The sequence below is a fragment of the Tamandua tetradactyla genome, chromosome 9, assembly GCF_023851605.1.
Source record: "Tamandua tetradactyla isolate mTamTet1 chromosome 9, mTamTet1.pri, whole genome shotgun sequence".
NCBI classification, from domain to species: domain Eukaryota; kingdom Metazoa; phylum Chordata; class Mammalia; order Pilosa; family Myrmecophagidae; genus Tamandua; species Tamandua tetradactyla.
The window spans coordinates 32,521,246-32,544,207 of record NC_135335.1 but is presented as its reverse complement, the minus strand read 5'-3'; the positions used below and the strand labels follow the sequence as shown (position 1 = coordinate 32,544,207).

General features: G+C 41.6%; 2 protein-coding genes across 12 annotated transcripts in view; one reads left to right on the top strand and one right to left on the bottom strand.

Moving 5' to 3' along the window:
- The window catches only part of ACAD9 (acyl-CoA dehydrogenase family member 9), a 49,248-nt gene extending 37,777 nt beyond the window's left edge, over positions 1-11,471 (top strand). For all 3 annotated transcript variants that reach the window (XM_077116394.1, XM_077116392.1, XM_077116393.1), the window contains exons 13-18: positions 452-531; positions 1,326-1,452; positions 1,742-1,819; positions 2,297-2,425; positions 3,120-3,192; positions 4,128-11,471. In XM_077116394.1, the coding sequence (XP_076972509.1) occupies positions 452-531; positions 1,326-1,452; positions 1,742-1,819; positions 2,297-2,425; positions 3,120-3,192; positions 4,128-4,228 (588 nt within the window). In that variant the 3' untranslated portion in view covers positions 4,229-11,471. The remainder of the gene's footprint in view (positions 1-451; positions 532-1,325; positions 1,453-1,741; positions 1,820-2,296; positions 2,426-3,119; positions 3,193-4,127) is intronic.
- The window catches only part of CFAP92 (cilia and flagella associated protein 92 (putative)), a 226,504-nt gene continuing 206,011 nt past the window's right edge, over positions 2,470-22,962 (bottom strand). For 8 of the 9 annotated variants that reach the window (XM_077116381.1, XM_077116390.1, XM_077116384.1 and 5 more), the window contains 3 exons: positions 7,601-7,762; positions 6,775-6,987; positions 6,326-6,689 (listed from right to left, as the gene is read on the bottom strand). In XM_077116381.1, the coding sequence (XP_076972496.1) occupies positions 6,441-6,689; positions 6,775-6,987; positions 7,601-7,762 (624 nt within the window). In that variant the 3' untranslated portion in view covers positions 6,326-6,440. Of the gene's footprint in view, positions 2,722-6,325; positions 6,690-6,774; positions 6,988-7,600; positions 7,763-22,962 lie in introns of those variants that run through there. The other variant, XM_077116383.1, reaches the window with a different exon arrangement.

Below are 22,962 nucleotides of genomic sequence, written 5' to 3'. Positions count from 1 at the left end.
CCAGCTGCCTCCCCTCAGCAGTTTACAGCTTCCCCAGGGAACCTGGCCTGGACCCAGAGTCAGCTGTCATCTGTCCAGCACTGACTGTGTATCCCTCAGTGATCTCCGTGGCTCACGGAAACTTTTTCCCATTTTAAAGAGGGGAATCTGAGGTGTGAAGAGAAGAATGACACGTGTAAAGCTAGGGGTAGAGAGGACAGGTCCTGGTGGGAATCCCCCGCTCTGGTCCGCATGTAGGCCAGAGCCTGCCTACCCCCAAAGCCTTGGCCACAGCTTTGCTCCCAGTCACTTTTGAAACGGTGGCCTCATAGTGAGGAATACGAGCCAGGGCCTGACCTCCCCAGCCGTTCCCAAGGCACTGCAGTGGCTGCCCTAACAGGCCAGATGCAGAGCAGGTCAGCATTCCTGCCAGGGGCTGGGGGCAGTCTTTGACCTCTACTCCCGGCCACAGGGAACCAATGAGATTCTCCGGATGTTCATTGCCCTGACGGGTCTGCAGCACGCTGGCCGCATCCTGACTGCGAGGGTCAAGTAAGTTCTGCTTCCGCTCTCTGGCTCCCGTGGGTTCCACTGCCCAGCAGAGTCCTGTCCTGAGGCAGCAGGAGGTGGCGTGCAGCCTGGTGGCACTTATCTGCAGGCTGTTTGGGTTTAAATTAGCTGGAGGGAAGTTGGAGGGGCAGGGCCTTGGCTGCAGGACTTGGCCTTCCCCTGTGGGTGAGGGGAGCGGCCCACTGCCCAGGGTCACTCTCCGTGCACTCCCTGCTGTCACACTACCCTGTCTCCCCCATCTTGAGTCCATCTCCCAACCTCCCTTATAGCCTGGTTCCCATATTGTGGGAGCTGCTCTTCAGAATCTCGGAAGAGGTATTCCTCAAGCGGGTACCAGGCTCTGAGGCCAACAAGAAACCAGTTTCTCTCTTCCTTTACTGCTCCCGTCTACCCCCATCCTGTGGACAGAGCAATTAGGAGTCACTGCTGGAGCCCAAGTATGGGTTTCTAATAGTATTTAGCAGACTTGTTAGCTGGGAGACCACTGCCTGGAGGCTGGCTGCAGCTCAGCGTCCCTGTAGGGTGCACACCTGTGTGTCTCGACCTCAGAGGAGCCTGGGTGGGGTGAGTCACCACACAGCCAGGAGCTCTGTATGCTCAGGGAGGGACCGGGGTGGGGGAGTGGGAAGGTTAGTGGTCCTGAGTTGGTCCCTTTATGGCTCTGGATTGTCAGGGAGAAGCACTGGTACTGGGCCCCAGGGTGCTGAGGGTTCATGTTGCTGGCCGGTAGGAGTGGGCAGTGGCCCTCAAGTTCCCAGGCTGTGCTCTTTCTGCAGGGAGCTTAAACGGGGGAATGTGACCACAGTCATGCAGACCGTGGGCCAGAGGCTTTGGGACTCCCTGGGCCGTACCGTGGACCTGGGGCTGACGGGCAAACTTGGAGTTGTGCACCCCAGCGTTGCGGTGAGTGGGCCCCGTAGGTGGGCTGAATGTAGGTAGATGTGAGAAGTGTGCTTCCCTGTTTGGGTGTCTTGCTCCCAGGTATCCCCTTCCCAGAAGGGATTTGACCAGGGGCCGAGGCTCCTCTGGTGCGCTGGGGAGGCCTGCCTCGTCTAGCACCCACACAGACACCCCTCAGCCCTCTCAGCCTGATTGTGAGCCTGTGCTAGGAGAACAGCCAGCTCGGCAGCAGTGCCTGGGCATCCTCCTTGAAGGAGAGGCGCTGAGGGGGTGCTGTCTGCTGGTCTAACAGGACAGCGCCAACAAGCTGGAGGAGAACGTGTATTACTTTGGCCGGACTGTCGAGACACTGCTTCTCCGTTTTGGCAAGGTAACCAGGCGCCTCCTGCACTAGGCTCAGGAAGGCATGGCCAGCATCCAGGAGACTGTTTCCTGCCAAGTGTCCACCTTTGGGGCTGTAGCTTTCATACCTGGCCAATTTAACTTCCTTATGGGACTTAAAGATTTCTGGGGAAAGAGTCTAGGGACCAGAAACACATGATGTTTCCATGTGCCTTCCAGGTGAAGAGGGGCTCCAGGGAATCTGCTGAATATGGCATTAGCGCCTGTGGTCTCAGCCAGATTGCTGGGGCCTGATCTTGCCTTGACTGTGCCCAAATCTAGACAGACCAAAGAGCAGGGAAAACAGAAGGCAGCTGTGAGCCAGCTTCTCACACTAGGGGAAAGGAGTTCTCAGCCCCCTTCGCAGAAGAATAAAGCAAGGCTCAGAGATGGTTGAGGGATAGTGTCAGGGTGGTGGGTGGTCCAAGAGAACCATTACCCATTCTGGAGCCTCTGGGGTCCCCAGACCATTGTGGAGGAGCAGCTGGTACTGAAGCGGGTGGCCAACATCCTCATCAACCTCTACGGCATGACGGCCGTTCTGTCCCGGGCCAGCCGTGCGATCCGCAGTGGACTCCGCAACCATGACCAAGAGGTGAGTCCCACCCTGCCCCACGTCACACTTGGGGCTTTCCCTGCTGGCTTTGTGCAGCTGAACTTTAATGAGAACAGGGGTTGGGGAGGGACAGGAAGACAGCACAGGCCCCTCTAGGGGACTCTCAGGAAGATGGGGCTGAGCAAGCAGCAGGAGTGGAGCACAGAGGTCCTTGAAGATGCTGCTGTGGAGGCTGGTGGGTATCATGTGGCCATTGCCCAAAGTGAGCACTGTCATTGATGGGACATCCTATGCAGTTCCGGAGACAGGACTGCTCCTTTTAGGAGTCTTCTTACCTGATAGGGAGAGAGGGTAGAGTGAGTGACAGCCACCCCAGAAGCCAGGGGCCCTTGCTTCTTGTCTGCCTGTGCCTTACCCTGTGGAGGCTTTGCTGGGTTCCCACAGTCAGCCACGGAGGCTGGGAGGGCGATGTTCATTCACAAAGAAGGAAACTGAGGCTCAGATGTTAAGTAACTCACCTTGGAGACAGAGCTGGTTTGAGTTAGGGCTGGACCAAGAACCCAGAGCTGTGTGACTTCTGTGTCAGGCCTTCTGGTTCTTCTCTGCCGAGCTTCCCAGTTTGGGTGACTGACTAGGTCACCCAGATGTCAGACTTGGGGACAAAGGGGGATGCCTGTGGCCCCGAGAGCCCACAGATCTCAGCAGTCACCCTTTTTGACATTTGTCCTTGCAGATTCTGTTGGCCAACATGTTCTGTGTAGAAGCATACTACCAGAATCTCTTCACCCTGTCTCAGCTGGACAAGTGTAAGCAGGGCAGCTTTGGGGAGGGGAAAGAGAGCCACCATCCAGGATCAGGCTGCTCACCAACTTCTGCCTGAGCAAAACTTTGTGACAGCCTGGACTTACCTATTACCCTGCAGGTTCTCCCTGTTCACCATGGCCTGCCCTCTAGCAAGCAAGTTTGTAGCTTGTCACAGCTCCTCGTGCTGGACCCTACCAGTGCTGCCCAATAGGCCTTATCCACCAGGCCTTATAGGAAGCAGGCATTGTGCTTTATTGGGGAGACAGCAGTTGAACTTGCCTCTTTATTCCCTACTCTAGCCTGAAAGAACTTGCAACTTTCTGCAAGTGCCTTAGAGTCGGGCCCTGGAGAATGTGTGGTTCGGTGTTGTAGAATGCTTGTCCTATTCCATCACACTCGGTCTCTCCCGGGAGTGACCAGCTCGAGTGCTGCTCCTTCTGCCCTTTAACAGGCCTGGGTCATGCTCCCTGAAGAGCCTGGCCCTACTGTCAGGCAACAAGTGGAGAGGCTGCCAGCACTATGGCACTTGCTGAGGGTAGCAGCATATAATTTTGTGTACCTCCTGGTTCTGAGTGCTGGTTCATGCACCTTCCAGGGTGCTGCATTGACTGTTATAATCTGGGGAGGGTGAAGAATTGGTTTTTCCTCCAATAGCTTGAACTGCAAACAGAACATTTATTGAACAAGTACCCCACCTCCACCTCCCAAAATCTGGGTGTTTGAAATTCACAAGACAAGCTCTTTGTAATTCAGAATGAAGTCCCTGTCCCTTTTTCCTCCCTGTAGCCCAGAATCACTTCCTGGAGGTTTGTTTGGAAAAGAGGTTTGGGATCTCTATTAGCCTCCTTCACATTGGATGGGCTTTGTTGAAGAAAGTGCTTTAGATGTATTTGTATCATCATGGTGCAGAGAGATCACTGCTTTTTTTTCTTCCCAGATTCTCCAGAAAATCTAGATGAACAGATTAAGAAAGTATCCCAGCACATCCTAGAGAAGCGAACCTATGTCTGTGCTCACCCTCTGGACAAGGCGTCCTGAGGCTGAGGTGCAATGTCCTTGCTATAGCCGGCCCCAGGCCCCAGTGACACAGTGGAGAATTTGGGATTGAGTTGAAGACATTCAAACAAAGGACTCTCTCCTTATCTGAGGGAGCTTCCTGTAGGGTATGACCTGCAGACTTTGTTCCTTTGGGCACGTTGTCTGATATGCTCATGGCTTCTGAACAAGGAGAGAAGGATTCACTGATATCTGGAATTTGATAGTTGAGGAGTCATCACCATGGAATCTGGGGCTTGGGCTGCTGCTGTCCATGGCGTGAGGCTGGCCTGCAGCCATTCCTGCTAGACCACATGCTTTCCTAGAAACAGCCTGGAAGCTATCTACATGTCGGACATTTAAAACAGGAGCAAAATGCATTGAAAACAGGTACCAGGAACCATTTAATAAAAAAAAAAACATAAAATGTCACAATTTGTTTAGCCTTCTAGCCTTTGGTGAACCAGTCATCAGTGGATGACAGCATGACCCTGGGATCTATCTTTTGATGATGGCTTCTGGCCCCTTTGCCCTCACCCTCCAAGAAGAGGGCCCTTAAAGCAGAAGGGGCACATTGCGGGTCATGAACCCTTATCTTTGATACTTCTCCAGTAACGGGTATAAAATTGCATTGTCTGGAATGTGACAGTGGAAAAAGTCGTCAATTACTGGTTACCTTCTAAGGTTTTTCTTTTTGTCTTCTCATAGATTCAAGAGAGGGCAAGAAGGCATTTGTCACATTGCACTCACAGGCTTGTGTGTTTCGCCAAACATCCTCCCGCTATTGTTTGTAGAACGTGCTGGGGTATAGCACACCAGCACTGGCCAGGTGCAAACTTTGGTCTGCTTCCTAGATGGTTTGGGGCTCCAAAAGGCCCATCATAGATTTTACATTGAGGAAGGAGGAGGCCAGACTATAACTGTAAGTCATCTCCTTTTATATAAACTGCTGTCATGCCAGAAACTGGCAGAGAAGAGGTTGGGAACTCTAGGAGTTGAGCAGGCTTAGTAGTGAATGCCGAGCCTTTGGTCAGTGCTTTGGTAACTAATCTTAAAAAAGGAAAAAGTTTAAAAAAAAACAAAAACAGGAAGAAGTTTACAAATATTGTGACTTTGGAAATAACTTTCCAATGAAACCCAAGGTTTCTAAAGTATTTTGCTGGCTAGTAATAAAAAACGCAAGAGTGCATATCTTCTTTCTGCTAAGTCCTACCAAGCCTCAGGTTGTAGTTCCTTTGCACTTAAAAGCTGCTGTTCAGACCCCACTTTCTCCCATCCCTCATCCCAGATAATCCTCTCGGATGAATGTTTCCCTATAGGCCTTGGTAGCATCTAAGTCCCCTGTTAATGGCTCAGTTTAAGGGGCCAGAGGCACCATTTAAAGTCTCCCTATCTCTCCTGCAATTTCTGAATTTTTCTTAAACATGTCGGGAGAGGGGACATGCTACATAACTTTCTTATACACTTTTAGTAGTATGCCCAGGCTGATCACAATGCCCAAGGAACTTCTGACAGCAGATAGGAGGGTCCTTTCTTCATGCAGCCTGTACAGAAATCCTAGGGCCTATTCTGGAGGAAGGGAGCAAAGTCCAGAGAACTGGAGATACCAAAATGGCAGCAACTTGTTAGCACTTTCTTCCTTTTCCATGGAGAGGCGCTTTTAGCAGCTGTCCTCATGAGTCAGGGGAGGAAAGAAATCCATTTTGTTTATGTGATCAAGCTTTCTGGGAAAAGTTACTCTGGCAAACCTTGCTGCAAGATAAGCTCACCTCTCTCTTCCTGAAAAAGGTTCTAGTTCCTTTTAACCAGCAAATCAGTCTTCATAAGCAGAGGATGAAGAAATTAAAAAATGGATGCAAACTGGAGAGATGGTTTGGTGAGACCCCTGCTTCCAGTCTCCTTCCCTCTACCCACAGATGGAGACAGGCAGTGCCTTGGAGCTAGCAGGGAATTGGAAGATCCCAGTGGTGCTCAGAACCTCTGCTGCCAGCAATTTTGAGTGTCCCAGAGACACATCATGAGTGACAGTGTCGAAGCTGAAAAGGTTTATAGCCCCCACCCCCACCCAGAGCAGCAAAGGGACTTGCCCAAAGTCACACACAGGAGGTTAGTGTTACACCTGGTAATAGAATCCAGGGCTTCTGCTTTCCAACTCAAGTGTTAAACCATTAGGCTGGACTCATTCTGAATCTTGATTTCCTGACAAAGTTTGGATCTAAACCAAAGTGGATGCTGCTGGAAATTCACAGTGGCACTGGTTTCCTGCCAGCAGCATCAAGAGGCTTAGCTTGGAAAGATCTCTCTTACCTACTACAGGCTTCAGAGCTGGCTGAGGGGGCAGGTCTAGGAAAGTGGGTGGTTTCTTGTACAGATCAAAGTCCACGTGGCGCTGGGCCCAGCCCCAGCTCTTCCGGTCCAACACTGGCTCCAGCACATTGGCAAACAGTGCATTTTCTTTCCACTTCTATACTGGGGGAGAGGAAGAAGAATAAGTTGAGACCCGGAGTCCTGTGGACCCCCCACCTGCAGCCCCACACCTCGCTGAGGACCTCCTTCAGCTCTTCGATGCGGCTGATGGGCGGCAGCTTTGGGTGGCGGTTACTTTCGATGCTGCTCTGAGTACCCAGTACTTGGAATCCACTGGCTGTGAGCCAGGCCTCCTGGGATTGTTTTCGGGCTTTCTTCCGCTCTGCTTCTGAGTCCTGAGGCTCCACCGTGGCTGAGAGGTATTCTTGTGAGTGTGTGAATCTCTTCCCTGGCTCCTGGAAAAGGGGTCAAAAAGATCTGGATTGAATGGCTGGTAGCAGGCTTGGATAGGATTGACTGGTGGTCACATTTCCAAGTAGATGTCATACACACCTGGGGACCTAATGATAGTTCCTGACCAGGTAAATGGTACATTTGGATCATCCAAACTGTACAACCCTGTGAGGGTCAAATTGTCCCCTTTTAAAGAAGAAGTAATGTTCTAGATTAATGTGTGCTGGAAGCCTAAGCCAAGGCTTTTCCTTCTGGGTGATACCTGTACCTTTCATGGACAGCAACTATAAAATGTTTACCGGAGGCAAGGAACCCACGATTGTTTTCTGCCATGTATATCTGAGCATATCTTGAAGATCTGTTCAGCTTACCCTTGGGTGTGGGGACTGTGCATTTAGGGAGGGGAAGGAGCATTTACGCTCTCCTAGCTCCTGGTCTCTTGCCTGCTTCCCCTACTGGATAGCTTTCATCTGCACACCTGACATCCCAATCTGCTGACTTCCAAGCAGGTGTGGTCACAGAGGAAAGAGCTCATTGATTACCCAGCTGCAGTTATCCTGTCTGGATGCAGTGTGCACATTTAACTGTGTCTCACTCTCTGGGCCTCTTACTCACCTTGGCCATCTCTCGGTACAGTTCCTTCTTCGCAAGCTCTGTGGAATTCAGTGTCTGAATACTGTAGTTGTAGACAGCCTCTCTGGCGGGGGATGAAATTTTAATCCCCTTCACCAGGGGCTTTTGAGACTTCCTGACCTGGTAGGCTCCCATGATATTTCTCTGAAGAAAGAGACATTAGTCATTACTCATGTAAGGCTCCCATCACCACCACATACTAGTATTCATTGAGATCTTCTCTGGGACATAACTGTCTGTGATGCAGGAAATGGTTCATATTCTTCTGACCCTTGATTATCTTTTGGATTTTTTAAAATTATTTTTATTGTAGAAACATAGGAATTGATTTCCTGAATACTGTTGCAGTTATTTCATTATAGTGCCCTGACAATAGGGGCCCTTAGAGATCATCTAGTATAACTTCTCACCATCCAGAATGGAATTCTGAGGCCCACAAAGGAAGGGAGCACCGAAGACTTGCTTCAGGCCACAGTGAGTAGAACACGGGTCACCTGGCCACTGTTCTCCCATTTGGCAGAATTTCTGTCTCAAATGGTAAAGCAGCAAATACTGCCATCTTTTGCTCAATAACATGGGGGAGTGTTATCTTTTTCTCCCCCAGTATGGAGACAGGAAGTATTCCCACAGGCAGAGAGGATCCAAGATGGTCTGTAGGCTTCCTTTGTAAATGAAAATAGCCGTGGGAAAGAGGCAAAAGATAAAACAGAAGAATGCAGAGAAAGGTGCCTGGGACCCAAAACTGGAGAAAGAGGAAGAATTGGCCCCTCTAAATGGTAAAGTACCAGGTAGTGTAGTTTGCCCTTGATTTGCCTATTAACATCAGTAAATTGCTTTAAAAGAAAAAAAGACAAAAACTTTAAAGCACAGGGATGTAACCTTAACCTGCATTGCAATGTCTCCTTAGGCAAAACCACAATGATTTGACTGCAAGACAGTACAGAAGCAATCAAGGGAATGACCAATTATCTGTGATACACATACATAAAAGACCAATGAGGTAACAAGATCCCTATGACATGGAGCAGCAGGGGCTGAAAAAAGGCAAGTCAAGGGGTCATGGGCCCAGGCTTTTGAGCATCTTCAAGAAATCTATGCTAGAGATGACACGTAGAGCTGGGATCCTGCCATGGCCCACACTTGGCTTCACTTAGAATATTTAATGTTTTGTCCAGTTTTGCTAGTTGTCTTCAGTGGGAGGATTGGCCTGACTCATTGTTTGCCATCACCAGAAGTGAAAGTCCACTGCTTCCTTCCATACATGAGCTGGTGGATTACAGACCAGTACTTTCAGTGCAATTTGTGTTAAAAGTTTAAGCTGAAGTTCTGACCAGAAGAGTTATGTGGAGGAATGAAAGCAAACAGTGTTCAGCAGTTGGCAGTGCTGTGATTCTCTGTCCTTGGACTGATACCTGAAAGGGAACTTGCACTCACAGCCAAAGTAACCAGACACCTGAAAAATACATCCTCTATCATGGGAGGCTACAAACTTAACAACTGAAGTAGGATCATAGGAAGAGATAGAACAAGAATTTAAGATAAAAGTAATTATCATCCTTAAAAGATATGTGTTAAGATATAAGACCAAAAAAAAAAAAAAGAAATATTTAGCATAAAAATATAATAGTTGAAATAACACAAGTGAATGAGATGTACTGCAAAAGTGATACAGCTGTAGAATGAGTTAGGGAGGTGAAAGATTAGCAGCGCCAAGGCACACTCCCAGAAATCAGCCCTGGCCAAAAATATAAGACCTAAGAATATAGAGCATAGAGATAGAAATGGCAACATCAAAATAATAGGAGTACCAAAAGAGGGGTGAAATGAGAATAGCAAAATTTGAAGAAATATGTCAAACACAAAAGATAAGGGAAAATCCAAGACTGGATACATTATATTAGTGAGTTTAAGACAAAGGCAAGGATCAGTTCTGACAGTTACCACAGGAAAAAGAGGGGGTCATCTCTAAAAGAAAACATCAGATCGATACCAGACTCTACAACAACACTGTAAATAAATAAATAAACCTTTAAAGTATTGATATAAAAGAATTTGATATACAGCCAACTGTCTGTTTAATTGTAAGAATATACCTTCACCTTTACAAGGTCTTAGAAAGTTTAAATTAGAAAGTAAAAGATACACACATACCTTTTTGCAAATATCCTTGAAAGAAAATTCAAAATGAGGAAAGAAAGGAAGATTCAGACAGGGCAAGGATATCCAATATCCTAGTAGAGTTTCTTATCTAAAAAAGACCAATGAAAAGGAAAGCATCATAACAGCCTAGATCTGAAATTTAGAGACTATAAAGGGGGTTAAGGAGAAGAGATAAAAGGGGCATAAATGTGCTATTTGTTTTATAAGTGAAATTAATATAAATAAATTTAAGAATTCAGTCAGAATATATAACAATGAGTATGGCCTTTAGAACAATCACCGTAAAACAAAAATAGAATGTATACCTTTAAAATGAGAAGAAAGCTTTGATTTATTGAAAGACTATGGAAACGGAGTTTAAAAGAAAGGTGCTAAAACAAAGGGAGGGGGCTAATATAAGTAGAGTAGATATAAATGGGTTAAACTTGCCAATTAAAGAATCTCAGCTTGGATTATGATTTTAAGCTAACAATATGCTGTCTACAAAAACACTTGACAAAAATACATGGTTGAAATTAAAAGGAAGAAAAAGACACTAGACAAAGATGGACCAAAACAAAAGCCGGAATGGCATTCTTAATTTCTGACAAAATTCCTGATAAAAATCTATCAAAAAAGGAATATGGATTATGGAGAAAAAGAAAAAGTGAGCAAGAAGAGACGGTACATTTATGCACCTAAAAGTATAGTTTCAAATATTAAGCAACAACTGACAGGATTGCTGGCAGAAATAAATATCTGCTTGAAGTCACTGGAGAGTGATCAAGGCACTGGGAATTGAGGGGCCAGGAATTGGGAGGGAAGGGAATTGGGAGAGAAGACAGACATAAGGTCTTTTTTTTTTTCCACGCAATTTTCTCTCAAGAAATTTAATGGCCCCTACATCACTCATGAATGAAGCAAATAAGCCAGGCATAAAGAGCGTCTAAAAGGCTCAAAAGCTAAGTAGACATTTTTGGCAAGTGCCATGGTGCTAGGAAAACAAAATTGGATTTTAGAGTGTGCCAAGGAGGAGGGACCCTGGTAACACCGTGAGCTTTCAGTTACTCAGACACTCTATGCCTACTCCTAAGAGCAAGCTAGAAGCCAGCCATGACCTGATTAAGGGGATTTGTCTGTCCTCTATTTGTCATTTAAAAGAAAATTCAAATCCTCTCTGGATGTGTTTAAGATATCTTCCGGAGTCCCTATTGTTCTTCATCCACAATTTATGGCATTTTATAAAAATTAACAGACTTTGGGGCCAAATGATGAAATCCAAGAAAAAAAAAAGACAAGACCAAGGCACTCCAGGTATTGAAGTTAATTTAAAAAGTATACTAAAATAAATACTGATTAAAATCAAGAAAATAGATTTCACCAGCTACCTGCACTCAAATGGGATGTCTTTCTTTTGGGAATAAACAATTGCAATTCACAAGATGAGTTTAATAGCAGACTGGACAGAGAAGAAAAGATATGTGAAATGAAAATAGATTGGTTGAAATTGCCCACATTGAAACACAAAGAGGAAATTGCAAGGATGGAAATTAGGGAAGAAATATGAAATACATAAAAATATCGAACATGTGAATAATTGGTGTTCCAAGAAGGGGAGAGGATATGGTTAGAACCAACATAATGGCTGAGAAATGTTGGCCAAGTACTTCAAAAAATTATTGAGAAACTCTACAGACCCATAACTGGAGAAACACAAAGAAAACCACGCTGAGGAGCATCCACAGTAAAAAGCTGCAGAAAACAAAAGGAAACATTTTAAAGGCAGCCAGAAAGGGGCACATTATCTTAAAAAGAGGAGGAATAAGGCTGACAGCTTCATCAGAAATGAGAAGCCAGGAGATAATGAAAATGATATCTTTTTAACACTTTAAGTGTTAAAAGGAAATAATGACAATCTAGAATTCTAAACCTAGGAAAAATATCCAAAGTCTAACCAGAGCACTGATGAGTTGGAACTTATGAAACAATTTGTTCATCAAAATACACCACTAGAACAATGAAAAGGAAAGCCACAGATTTGGAAAAGATATTTGCTATGCCTGGAACTAACAAAAAAACATGCATAGACATACACATACAACTCCTACAAATCAGTAAAATGAAAGTTAACTTTTTTTTAATAGAGGAAAAATAATTTGAAAAGACTTTACAGAAGAAGGTTTCTAAATGACCAATAATCCATAAGATGTTTGACATTATTCATCAGGGAAGGGCACATTAAAACCACAATGAAATATCAGCATGCATCCTATCAGAGTAGCTAGGATGTAAAGAACAAATCCAAGCATTCGCAACTCTGTAGAGCAAATGGAACTTTCATACATTTGTATGATTAAAATGATACAACCTCTTTGGAAAAGACAATTTCTAAAGAAGTTAAACAAATATGTACCCTAAGTTCCAGTAATTTTACTCCTATGTATATGCCCAAGAGAAATGAGTATATAAGTCCACAAAGAAGATCTGTACAAAAATGTTCAAAGCTTTATTCATAATAGCCAAAAGACAAAACAAATCTGAAAACAATCTAAATGTAAATCAATAGAATAAACTCATTGTGACATACTCATACAATGGAATACTCTTTAGCAATAAAAAGTAATGAACTGATATGCGTAATACTATGGGTAAATCTGTTTTTAAATATATGTGAAGCAAAATAATACAGACCAAGAGTACCTAATGTATGAGTCTATTTATATGAAGTTCCATTTATATAAACAAGCAAAACTAGGATATTGTGATAGAAGTTAGAATAGTGATTGAGTGGGAAGGGGCATGGTACTTTCTGGGGTGATAGAAATATTCTATATCTGGATCTGAGTAATGCTTTCATAGGTATCTACATAGATAAAAATGAACCAGTCTGTGTAGTTAAGATTTGTGCATTTGTATACATCCAAAAAGCACTGTCAGAGAATGAGGCCTTTCATAATTGTAGAAGGATCAAATCAACAGGAAAATGAAACAGTCCTAAATTTGTATATCTCTAAAATAGCTCAGTATATTTAAAGCAAAAGCAAACACCAAAAAGGAGAAACAAAATTATATTCATATTTTGAGATTTTGATACACTTCTCTGACTAACTGATAGAAGAAACAGACATCAGTAAAAATATAAAAGGTTTGCAAAGCAAAGTTGACATGCATGTAACAGTATATCAGTTATTAAGAATGCCATTTTTGCAATGTCCCGGATGCTGCCAGGTCAGAGCACACTGCTAGGCACCAAGTCCACAGCGTGGCCAAGTCGTGAAGACAGCATTGCTGCTGTCGCCTCATCTAGCAGGCCAAATAGGAGAGTTGAATGGCAATGTGATGGCAATCATCCCCTCCTTCATTCTTCAAGTCCTTAAAAGTGGCAGTAATCTCTGCAATTCCTCCAGGAATCTGGAATGGAAGACCTGAGCTTCAAATTTTTATGGAACTTCAAGGGGCCCTGAACAGCCAAAACAATTTTGAAAAAGAACAAGAGGTTGGAGGACTAATACTTCCTGACTTCAAATTGAACTACAAAGTGGCAGTAATCAAAACAGTGTGGTAAAGACACAAAAACAGATAAACCAGTGGAACAGAATTTAAAATCCATAAATAGGCTTATACATCTAGGGCAAATTGATTTTTGACAAATGTGCTAAGCACATGAAATGGGGATAAAACAGTCTCTTCAACCAACAGTACTGGGAAAACTGGATAGTCAGGCAGAAGAATGAAATTCAACCCCTACCTCACAGCATATGCAAAAATCGACTCAAACTGAATCAAGGACGAAAATATAAGAGCTAAAGTTAAACAACTCTTAGAAGATAGCATAGAAGCAGTTCTTCATGACCTGAATTTGACAAATGGGTTCTTAAATATGACAACAAAAGCATAAGCCACAAAAGAAACAATAGACAAATTTGATTTCATCAAAATTTGAAACTTATGTGCATTGATCAAAATTATCAAGAAAGTGAAAAGAAAACCTATAGGATGGGAGAAAATAGTTTAAAACCATATATTAGATAAGGGCTTAATGTCCAGAATATATAAAGAACTTGTTAATGAAACAAGGAAAAGATAACCCAGTTATAAAATGTGTAGGGAACTTGAACATTTCTCCAAAGAAGATAGATAAGATGCCAATAAACACATGAAAAGTTGTTCAAATCATTGACCATTATGGAAATACAAAGCCAAACTATAATGAGATACCACATCACACATATGAGGAAGGTTATTATAACAAATTGGAAAATAACAAGTGTTAGGATGTAGAGAAATTTGAACTCTAGTGCATTGTTAGTGGGAATGTAAAATGGTGCAAAAACTGTAGAAAGCAATATGGCAGTTCTGCAAAAGCATAAATATAGAATTACCATATGACTGGGCAATCCCACATCAAGATATATAACCAAAGAGAGTGAAAAAAGGGGTTGCAAATAGATATTGTACAGCATCATTATTCACAATAATAATCACATTATAATGGTTTTTATGGCACCATTGTTCGCAATAGCCCAAACCTAGAAACATCCCAAGTGTCTATCCACAAATGAATGGATGAAACAAAATATAGTCCATATACAGATTGGAATACTATTTGACCTTAAGAAAGAATGAAATTATGAGACAAGCTGTAATATGGAAGGATCTTGAAACATGCTCAGTGAAATAAACATGCACAAAAGGGGAAAACTTGTGTGATGTCACTCATAAGAGTTGACCAGAGATAGCAAATTCACAGAAACAGAAAGCAGACAAAGTCATCAACAGGCTGGGAGAAAGGGAAAGGGAAGGGGAAAGCAGTAATATTTGTAAATTATTAAAAACGACAAAAACAAAAAAAAAAGCCATTTTTTTCAAGTACATGGGAACATATATGAAAATTTACATAATCTGGGCTATAGAGCATATCTCAATAAAGGATAGAAATTATTCCCAATATATTCTCTGATGATAGTAGATGATGATTTATTAAGGTAGAACTTAATAAAAGATATGTCTAAAAACTTAAAATGTTTGGAAATTAAAATTACAATATTATATAACCCATAGGTCACAGAAGAAACAAATGGAATTAGAAAATATCTTTAAGTGAAAATGAAAATATGATATATTAAAATTTGTGGAATGTGCTTAAAGTTCAGAGGAAATGTTATAGCCAAAAATGCATATATTATAGTAAAAAGATGAGTACCTGAAAATCAACAATCTAGACATCTGTTGGGAATTGAATCCTATCTGCCACAAAAGACTCAACTCAATTCCTAAACCCCAGTCCTGTGGGTGTGAATTGATTTGTAAATAGGACAATAAACTCTTGGAATAGAAATGAAATTCCTTGATCTGATAAAGGGTATCTACAAAAACATGTCAAATGTCATAATAGTGAACTTTTGAAAAAATTTTCACTAAAGATCAGGAGCAAGACAACATTGCCAACTATCTCTACTTTTTCAACATTTTGCCTGAATCCTAGCCAGTAAGAAGGAAATAGTGTATAGGTTAGAAAGAAGTAAAAATGTTATTAGTCTCAGATGATACATAAATGTAAAAAAAAAAAAAATCGAAAAACCCAGAGATAAATATTAGACTTAGTCCCTGCATTTAGCAAGGTTTTCAGATACAAGGTCAATATTGAAAAATTGGGTGAATTTATTACATAGCAATAATTAGAATATGAAAAATTTAAACTATTCCATTTGCATTATCAGAACTTAGTAGATATTCTAGGTATTTAATATGTTAAATTTAAAATAAGATCTCTACACAGAAAGCTGCAAGTCATTGAGTAAATTCAAAGACCTAAAAAAAATCATGGATTAAGAGATGGATAAAGATATTAATTCTATTCCAAAATAACCTAAAGAGTCAGCGAAATTCCAGTAAACGCTGCCTTTTTTGCATGTGGAAATTGACAAAGTAACAAATATATCAGACAGACATCAAGACATTATATAACTACAGTGATTAAATACTATAGTATTGAGATAAGGAAAAAGAAGCCCATGAAAAGAAAATCCAGAAGCCTATGTTTATATGGTTGCCTGCTGTAGGGAAAGGGTTTTTAAAAGAAAATCTCTTGCGTTAGAAGGAAAACATAAATGAAATTAAGAAATGAATGCCAAATTAACAGTGTAACAACAGACTATCGAAAATTAGTAAAGCATTCTTATGGTGAGGTTGATAGCTTAAATGATCTACATAAATAAAAAAAGGTGACAAAATAGAACATTCCATTCAAGAAATTAGGGGGGAAGCAGGGCAAGATGGCAGCTTAGTGAGGTGTGAAATTTAATTCTTCCTCCTGAGCAGCTAGTAAATACTCATGAACACTACAGAACAACTGAGGCTACATTAGTGACCAGACACACAGTGTACACTAGTTTGGACAAGCTGGATCAGCTGAGACCCCACACAAGTACCAGTTCCCCAAGCCATGGAGGCCAACGTCCTTCCCCCACAGGGGTGGCAGGATGGTTCCCAAGGGGAAAGAAAACAGACTTGCTAGCAGCAAGGGCTTAGCTCAACTAAGGTCCAATTACAGAATTAACAAATTCTGACTACTGAAAATAGGCCCCCAGCACAGATAAACCTGGAAAAAGCACTAAAGGTACTAAGAGATTTTGCCCCAGCAGAGGGGGTGAGGCTGATGGAAGGAAAAAAAAAAACAGAGGCTTTTTGAGAAAAAAAGGGAGCACACAGAGCCTTGAGAGCCACATACCAACTCTTAGTTGACAAAACCAAGGAGTGAGGGTCCTGCTCTGAGAAGTTTTTTTTTTTTTCTTTTTTGACTCCTTAACATCTCAATAGATAAACTAGAAGCCTTCTCAGGCACCAGTACCATCCCAGGCAAGGGTGCAATTAAACTTCTCTGAGAGACAAAGTAACTCCCCAGGTAGAAGGAGTTAATTCCCTAACTGCCATCCCTTCCCCAAGAGAAAGGTGGGGCCCAACTCCAGTGTAATCCCTCAAGGAATTTAGACCCCAGGGACTGGAAAATTGAAGCAGTAATGCCAACCTACTGTAGGAGCAAGGGTTAATACAAGACCTGCAGAATTTATAAGGAGCAACTGGCTTCAGAGTGGCAGCAGCAGTAAACTGTGGAGATTGTTATCTGCATAATGGAGAACAGTCTGTGAGGGAGAGAATGTTTGCTTTTTCTTAACCCCAAGTTCTTTATGGCTGTCTTAAGTATGTAGGGAGTAAACACTGAAAAGTAAGCACTCTGTTTTCTCACGAAATGCATGCATGCATTTGTTACATAAACCCTGCAGTATATAAGCAGGAACTAGTCAAGGGTAAAGTTGTCTGTAGTCTCTTGTTATTAATCTTGAGACCCCCTGATCCCATCTCTTTCTCTAGTCATTCCTTATTATCCTTCACGCTCCCGTCCATGGAAGCAACAACCTACAACCTCACCTTTGTCTTAAGCACATCCCTGGAAGGGAGAGTCTGCTGAAATTAAAGGCACCACATCACTTTACACTGATGGGAAGCCATGGGCAGACAAGTGCCACATGCTGGGCAGGATAGGAAAAACACAGAGTCTAGAGGCTTCACAGGAAAGTCTGACAACCTGCTCAGGGAAAAATGATAGGTGGTTCCTCCCAAGAGGAGGACCATCTGGTCTTGGAAAATCTGATTGGAGTCTATAAAATCTGAGGAGAACCTCCTCAAAACAAAACAAAAAGACTCCATATAAGCAGAGCAATAAATAAAAAAGGAAGAACTGAAAAATTCTGATCCGTTAAACAGAATCTATGCTAGAAGTCTAGAATAAGTTGAACTGAATGTCAAAGAACAGATAGAGAACAAAGCCATCCAGTAAGAAAATCCTAGGTAAAAGAGTGAAAAAAGCCTCCAAAATAAACTAAGGAAATCAAAACCTTAGACACCAGCAAAAAATGAGTCATACTAGGAAAACTAAAGATATGGCTCAGTCAAAGGAACAAACCAACAACTTAAATGAGATAAAGGAGCCTGTGGTAGTTAGATTCAGTTGTCAACTTGGCCAGGTGAGCGTACCTAGTGTTGTTGCTGCAGACATGAGTCAATGGCATGTGAACCTCATCTGTTGCTGATTTACATCTGCAGTCAGCTAGGAGGCATGCCTGCTGCAATGAAGGATGTTTGACTTAACTGGCTGGTGCTTAAATGAGAGACCACAACGTAGCACAGCCTAAGCAGCTCGGCATTCCTCATCTCAGCACTCGCAGCTTAGCCCAGGCCTTGGGAGGTGCAGAAAGAAGTCACCCCGGGGAAAGTTGTTGGAACCCAGGGACCTGGAGAGAAGGCCGGCAGAGACCATCCTGTGCCTTCCCACGTAAGAAAGAACCTCAGTGGAAAGTTAGCTGCCTTTCCTCTGAAGAACTAACAAAATAAATCCCCTTTTCTTAAAAGCCAATCCGTTTCTGGTGTGATGCATTCCAGCAGCTAGTAAACTAAAACAGAGCCCAAACAACTAATTCAGGATGTTCGAACAGACATGGAAAATCTCATCAAATCAAATCAATGGCTTGAGAATGTAAAGAAGGCACTGGGTGAACAAAAAGGAGAAATCAAAAGTTTGAAAAAACAAATCACAGAACTTATGGGAATGAAAGGCACAATAGAAGAGATGGGGAAAGAAACAATAGAAACCTACAACAATAGATTTGAAGAGCAGAAGAAGGGATTAGTGAACTAGAGGACTCTACATCTGAAATCCGACACAAAAGAAAATACAAGGAAAAGAATGGGAAAATATGAGCAGAGTCGCAGGGCATTGATTGACAACATGAAGCACTTGAATTATGTGTTGTGGGTGTCCCAGAAGGAGAAGAGAGGGAAAAGGAGTGGAAAGACTAATGGAGGAAATAATCACTGAAAAATTTCCCACCTCTTACAAAAGATATAAAATTACAAATACAAGATGTGCAATGTACCCCAAACAGAATGGATCCAAACAGATATACTCCAAGACACTTACTAATCAGACTATCAGTTATCAAAGAGAAAGAGTGAATTTTGAAGCAGCAAGAGAAAAGCAATCCATCACATACAACAGAAGCCCAGCATGACTATGTGTAGATTTCTCAACAGAAACTATGGAGGTGAGAAGGCAATGGTATGACATATTTAAGATTCTAGAAGAGAAGAACTGCTGACCAGGAATTCTATATCCAGCAAAACTGTTCTTCAAAACTGGGGAGATTAAGGATGCAAGGATAGTTCAGTGGTTAGGATGCCCGCCTTTCATGTGGGAAGGCCAGTCCGATTCCCAGGCCATGCACCCCCACCCCCCAAAAAAATGGGGAGATTACAACATTTAGATAAACAATCACTGACACAATTTGTGACCAAAAGACTGGTTCCACAAGAAATACACTACAGGCAGAAGTAAAAGGCAGGAGAGAGAGGTCTGAAGAAGAGTGTAGAAATGAAGACTATCAGTAAAGGTAAAAAGAGAAAAAAAATTAGATATGACATAAAATCCAAAAGGCAAAATGGTAGAAGAAGGTACTGCTTTTACAGTAATATCACTAAATGTTAATGGATTAAAGTGCCCAATCAAAAGACATAGACTGACAGAATGGATTGAAAAACTCGACCCATTTTTATGCTATCTACAGAAGACTCATTTTAGACACAAGGACAAAAGTAGGTTGAAAGTGAAAGGTTGGGAAAAGATACTTCATGCAAACAATAATCAGAAAAGAGCAAGAGTAATTATACTAATATCACATATTAATAATATTTTACCATATAATAAGTATAATTATTATGTATAATTAGTATAACATTTATATTCACATATAAAACAAAAGAGATAAGGACACTATTAATAAAAGGAAAAATTTAAAAAGATATAATAATTATAAATATTTATGCATCAACCCAGTGTGCTCCAAAATACATGAGGCAAACACTGACAACACTGAAGCAAGAAATAGACACCACAGGGTGAAGCCCAACTCAGGTGAAATCCCTCCCCCAGGAATTAAGACCCCAGGGCTTGGTAATTTGAAACCATTAAAACCAGCCTACAATCTCTCCTCTGTCTCCACCACGCCTCCAGCAGGGAGAGTCTTCCAAAGTTAAAGGTGCTGCATCATCTTATGCTGGTGGGACCCTCAGGCAGACAAGCGCCACATACTGGGCAGGATAAGAAAAACAGAGCCCACACACTTCACAGGAAAGTTTTCTAACTTGCTGGGTTTCACCCGCAGAGAAAACTGACTCAGGCGACTCCTTCTTCTTGATAGGAGGCCAATTTAGTCCGGAAAACCCAGCTGGGGTCTATAATACCTACGTAGACCCTCCTAAGGCTGGGGAGGGGGGAAGGCACCATACAACCAGGGCAAGAAACAAAAAAACAAGAACTGAAAAATTCTCTGTTAAACAAAACCTAAGCTAGAAGTCCAGAAAAAGCTGAACTTAATGTCAAAGAAACGATAAACAACAAATTCATTCACCAAAAAAAAAACCCTAGGTAAGAGGAGTGAAAGCAATCTCCAGAATAATCTAATTAAGGTAATTAAATGTCTAGATGCCAGCAAAAAATAACAAATCACACCAGGAAAATTGAAGATATGGCCCAGGCAAAGGAACAGACCAACAATTCAAATGAGATACAGGAGCTGAAACAACTAATTCAGAATATACGAACAGACATGGAAAACCTCATCAAAAACCAAATCAATGAATTGAGGGAGGATATGAAGAAGGCAAAGAATGAACAAAAAGAAGAAATGGAAAGTCTGAAAAAACAAATCACAGAACTTATGGGAATGAAAGACACAGTAGAAGAAATGAAAAAAACAATGGAACTCTACAAAGCTAGATTTCGAATGGCAGAGGATAGGATTAGTGAACTGGAGGATGGAACATCTGAAACCCGACAAGAAACAGAAACTATAGGGGATAAAATGGAAAAATATGAGCAGGGACTCAGGGAATTGAATGATAATATGAAACTCACAAATATACATGTTGTGGGTGTCCCAAAGGAAAAAAGAAGGGAAAAGGAGGAGAAAAACTAATGAAGGAAATCATCACTGAAAATTTCCCAACTCTTTTGAAAGACTTAAAATTACAGATCCAAGAAGTGCAGTGTACCCCAAAGAGAATAGATCCAAATACACATACTCCAAGACACTTACTAGTTAGAATGTCAGAGGTCAAAGAGAAAGAGAGGATCTTGAAAGCAGCAAGAGAAAAACAATCTGTCACATACAAGGGTAACCCAATAAGACTATGTGTAGATTTCTCAGCAGAAACCATGGAGGCGAGAAGACAGTGGGATGATATATTTAAATTAATAAAAACGAAAAACTGCCAACCAAGAATTCTATATCCAGCAAAATTGTCTTTCAAAAATGAGGGAGAAATTAAAACCTTTTCAGACAAAAAGTCACTGAGAGAATTTGTGACCAAGAGACCAGCTCTGCAAGAAATACTAAAGGGAGCACTACAGTCAGATACGAAAAGACAGAAGAGAGAGGTATGGAGAACAGTGTAGAAAGAAGGAAAATCAGAAATGATATATATAATACAAAAGGCAAAATGGTAGAGGAAAGTATTACCCAAACAGTAATAACACTAAATGTTAATGGACTGAATTCTCCAATCAAAAGACATAGCATGGCAGAATGGATTAAAAAACAGTATCCTTCTATATGCTGTCTACAGGAAACACATGTTAGACCCAAATATAAACATAGGTTGAAAGTGAAAGGTTGGGAAAAGATATTTCATGCAAATAACAACCAGAAAAGAGCAGGAGTAGCTATACTAATATCCAACAAATTAGACTTCAAATGTAAAACAGTTAAAAGAGACAAAGAAGGATACTATCTACTAATAAAAAGAACAATTAAACAAGAAGGCATAACAATCATAAATATTTATGCACCGAATCAGAATGCCCCAAAATACATGAGGAATACACTGCAATTACTGAAAAGGGAAATAGACACATCTACATTAATAGTTGGAGACTTCAATTCCCCACTGTCATCAATGGACAGAACATCTAGACAGAGGATCAATAAAGAAACAGATAATTTGAATATTACAATAAATGAGCTAGACTTAACAGACATTTATAGGGCATTACACCCCACAACAGCAGGATACACCTTTTTCTCAAGTGCTCATGGATCATTCTCAAAGATAGACCATATGCTGGGTCACAAAGCAAGTCTTAACAAATTTTAAAAGATTGAAACCATACACAACACTTTCTCGGATCATAAAGGAATGAAGTTGGAAATCAATAATAGGCAGAGTGCCATAAAATTCACAAATACGTGGAGGCTCAACAACACACTCTTAAACAACGAGTGGGTCAAGGAAGAAATTACAAGAGAAATTAGTAAATATCTCGAGGCGAATGAAAATGAAAACACAACATATCAAAACCTATGGGACACAGCAAAGGCAGTGCTAAGAGGGAAATTTATTGCCCTAAATGCCTATATCAGAAAAGAAGAAAGGGCAAATTAACTGTCCACTTGGAATTAACTGTCCACTTGGAAGAACTGGAGAAAGAACAGCAAACTAACCCCAAAGCAAGCAAAAGGAGAGAAATAACAAAGATTAGTACAAACTAATAAAATTGAGAACATGAAAACAATAGAGAAACTCAGAAAGACCAGAAGTTGGTTCTATGAGAAAATCAACAAGATTGATGGGCCCTTAGCAAGATTGACAAAAAGAACAAGAGAGAGGACACAAATAAATAAGATCAGAAATGGAACAGGAGACATAACCACTGACCTCACAGAAATAAAGGAGGTAATAACAGGATACTATGAACAACTTTATGCTAATAAATACAACAATGTAGATGAAATGGACAAGTTCCTAGAAAGGCATGAACAACCAACTTTGACTCAAGAAGAAATAGATGACCTCAACAAACCAATCACAAGTAAAGAAATTGAATCAGTCATTCAAAAGCTTCCCAAGGGAAAAGTCCAGGACCAGACGGCTTCACATGTGAATTCTACCAAACATTCCAGAAAGAATTAGTACCAACTCTGCTCAAACTCTTCAAAAACTTTGAAGTGGAGGGACAGCTACCTAATTCAATGAAGCCAACATCACCCTCATAACAAAACCAGACAAAGATATTACAAAAAAAGAAAACTACAGACCAATCTCTCTAATGAATATAGATGCAAAAATCCTCAACAAAATTCTAGCAAATCGAA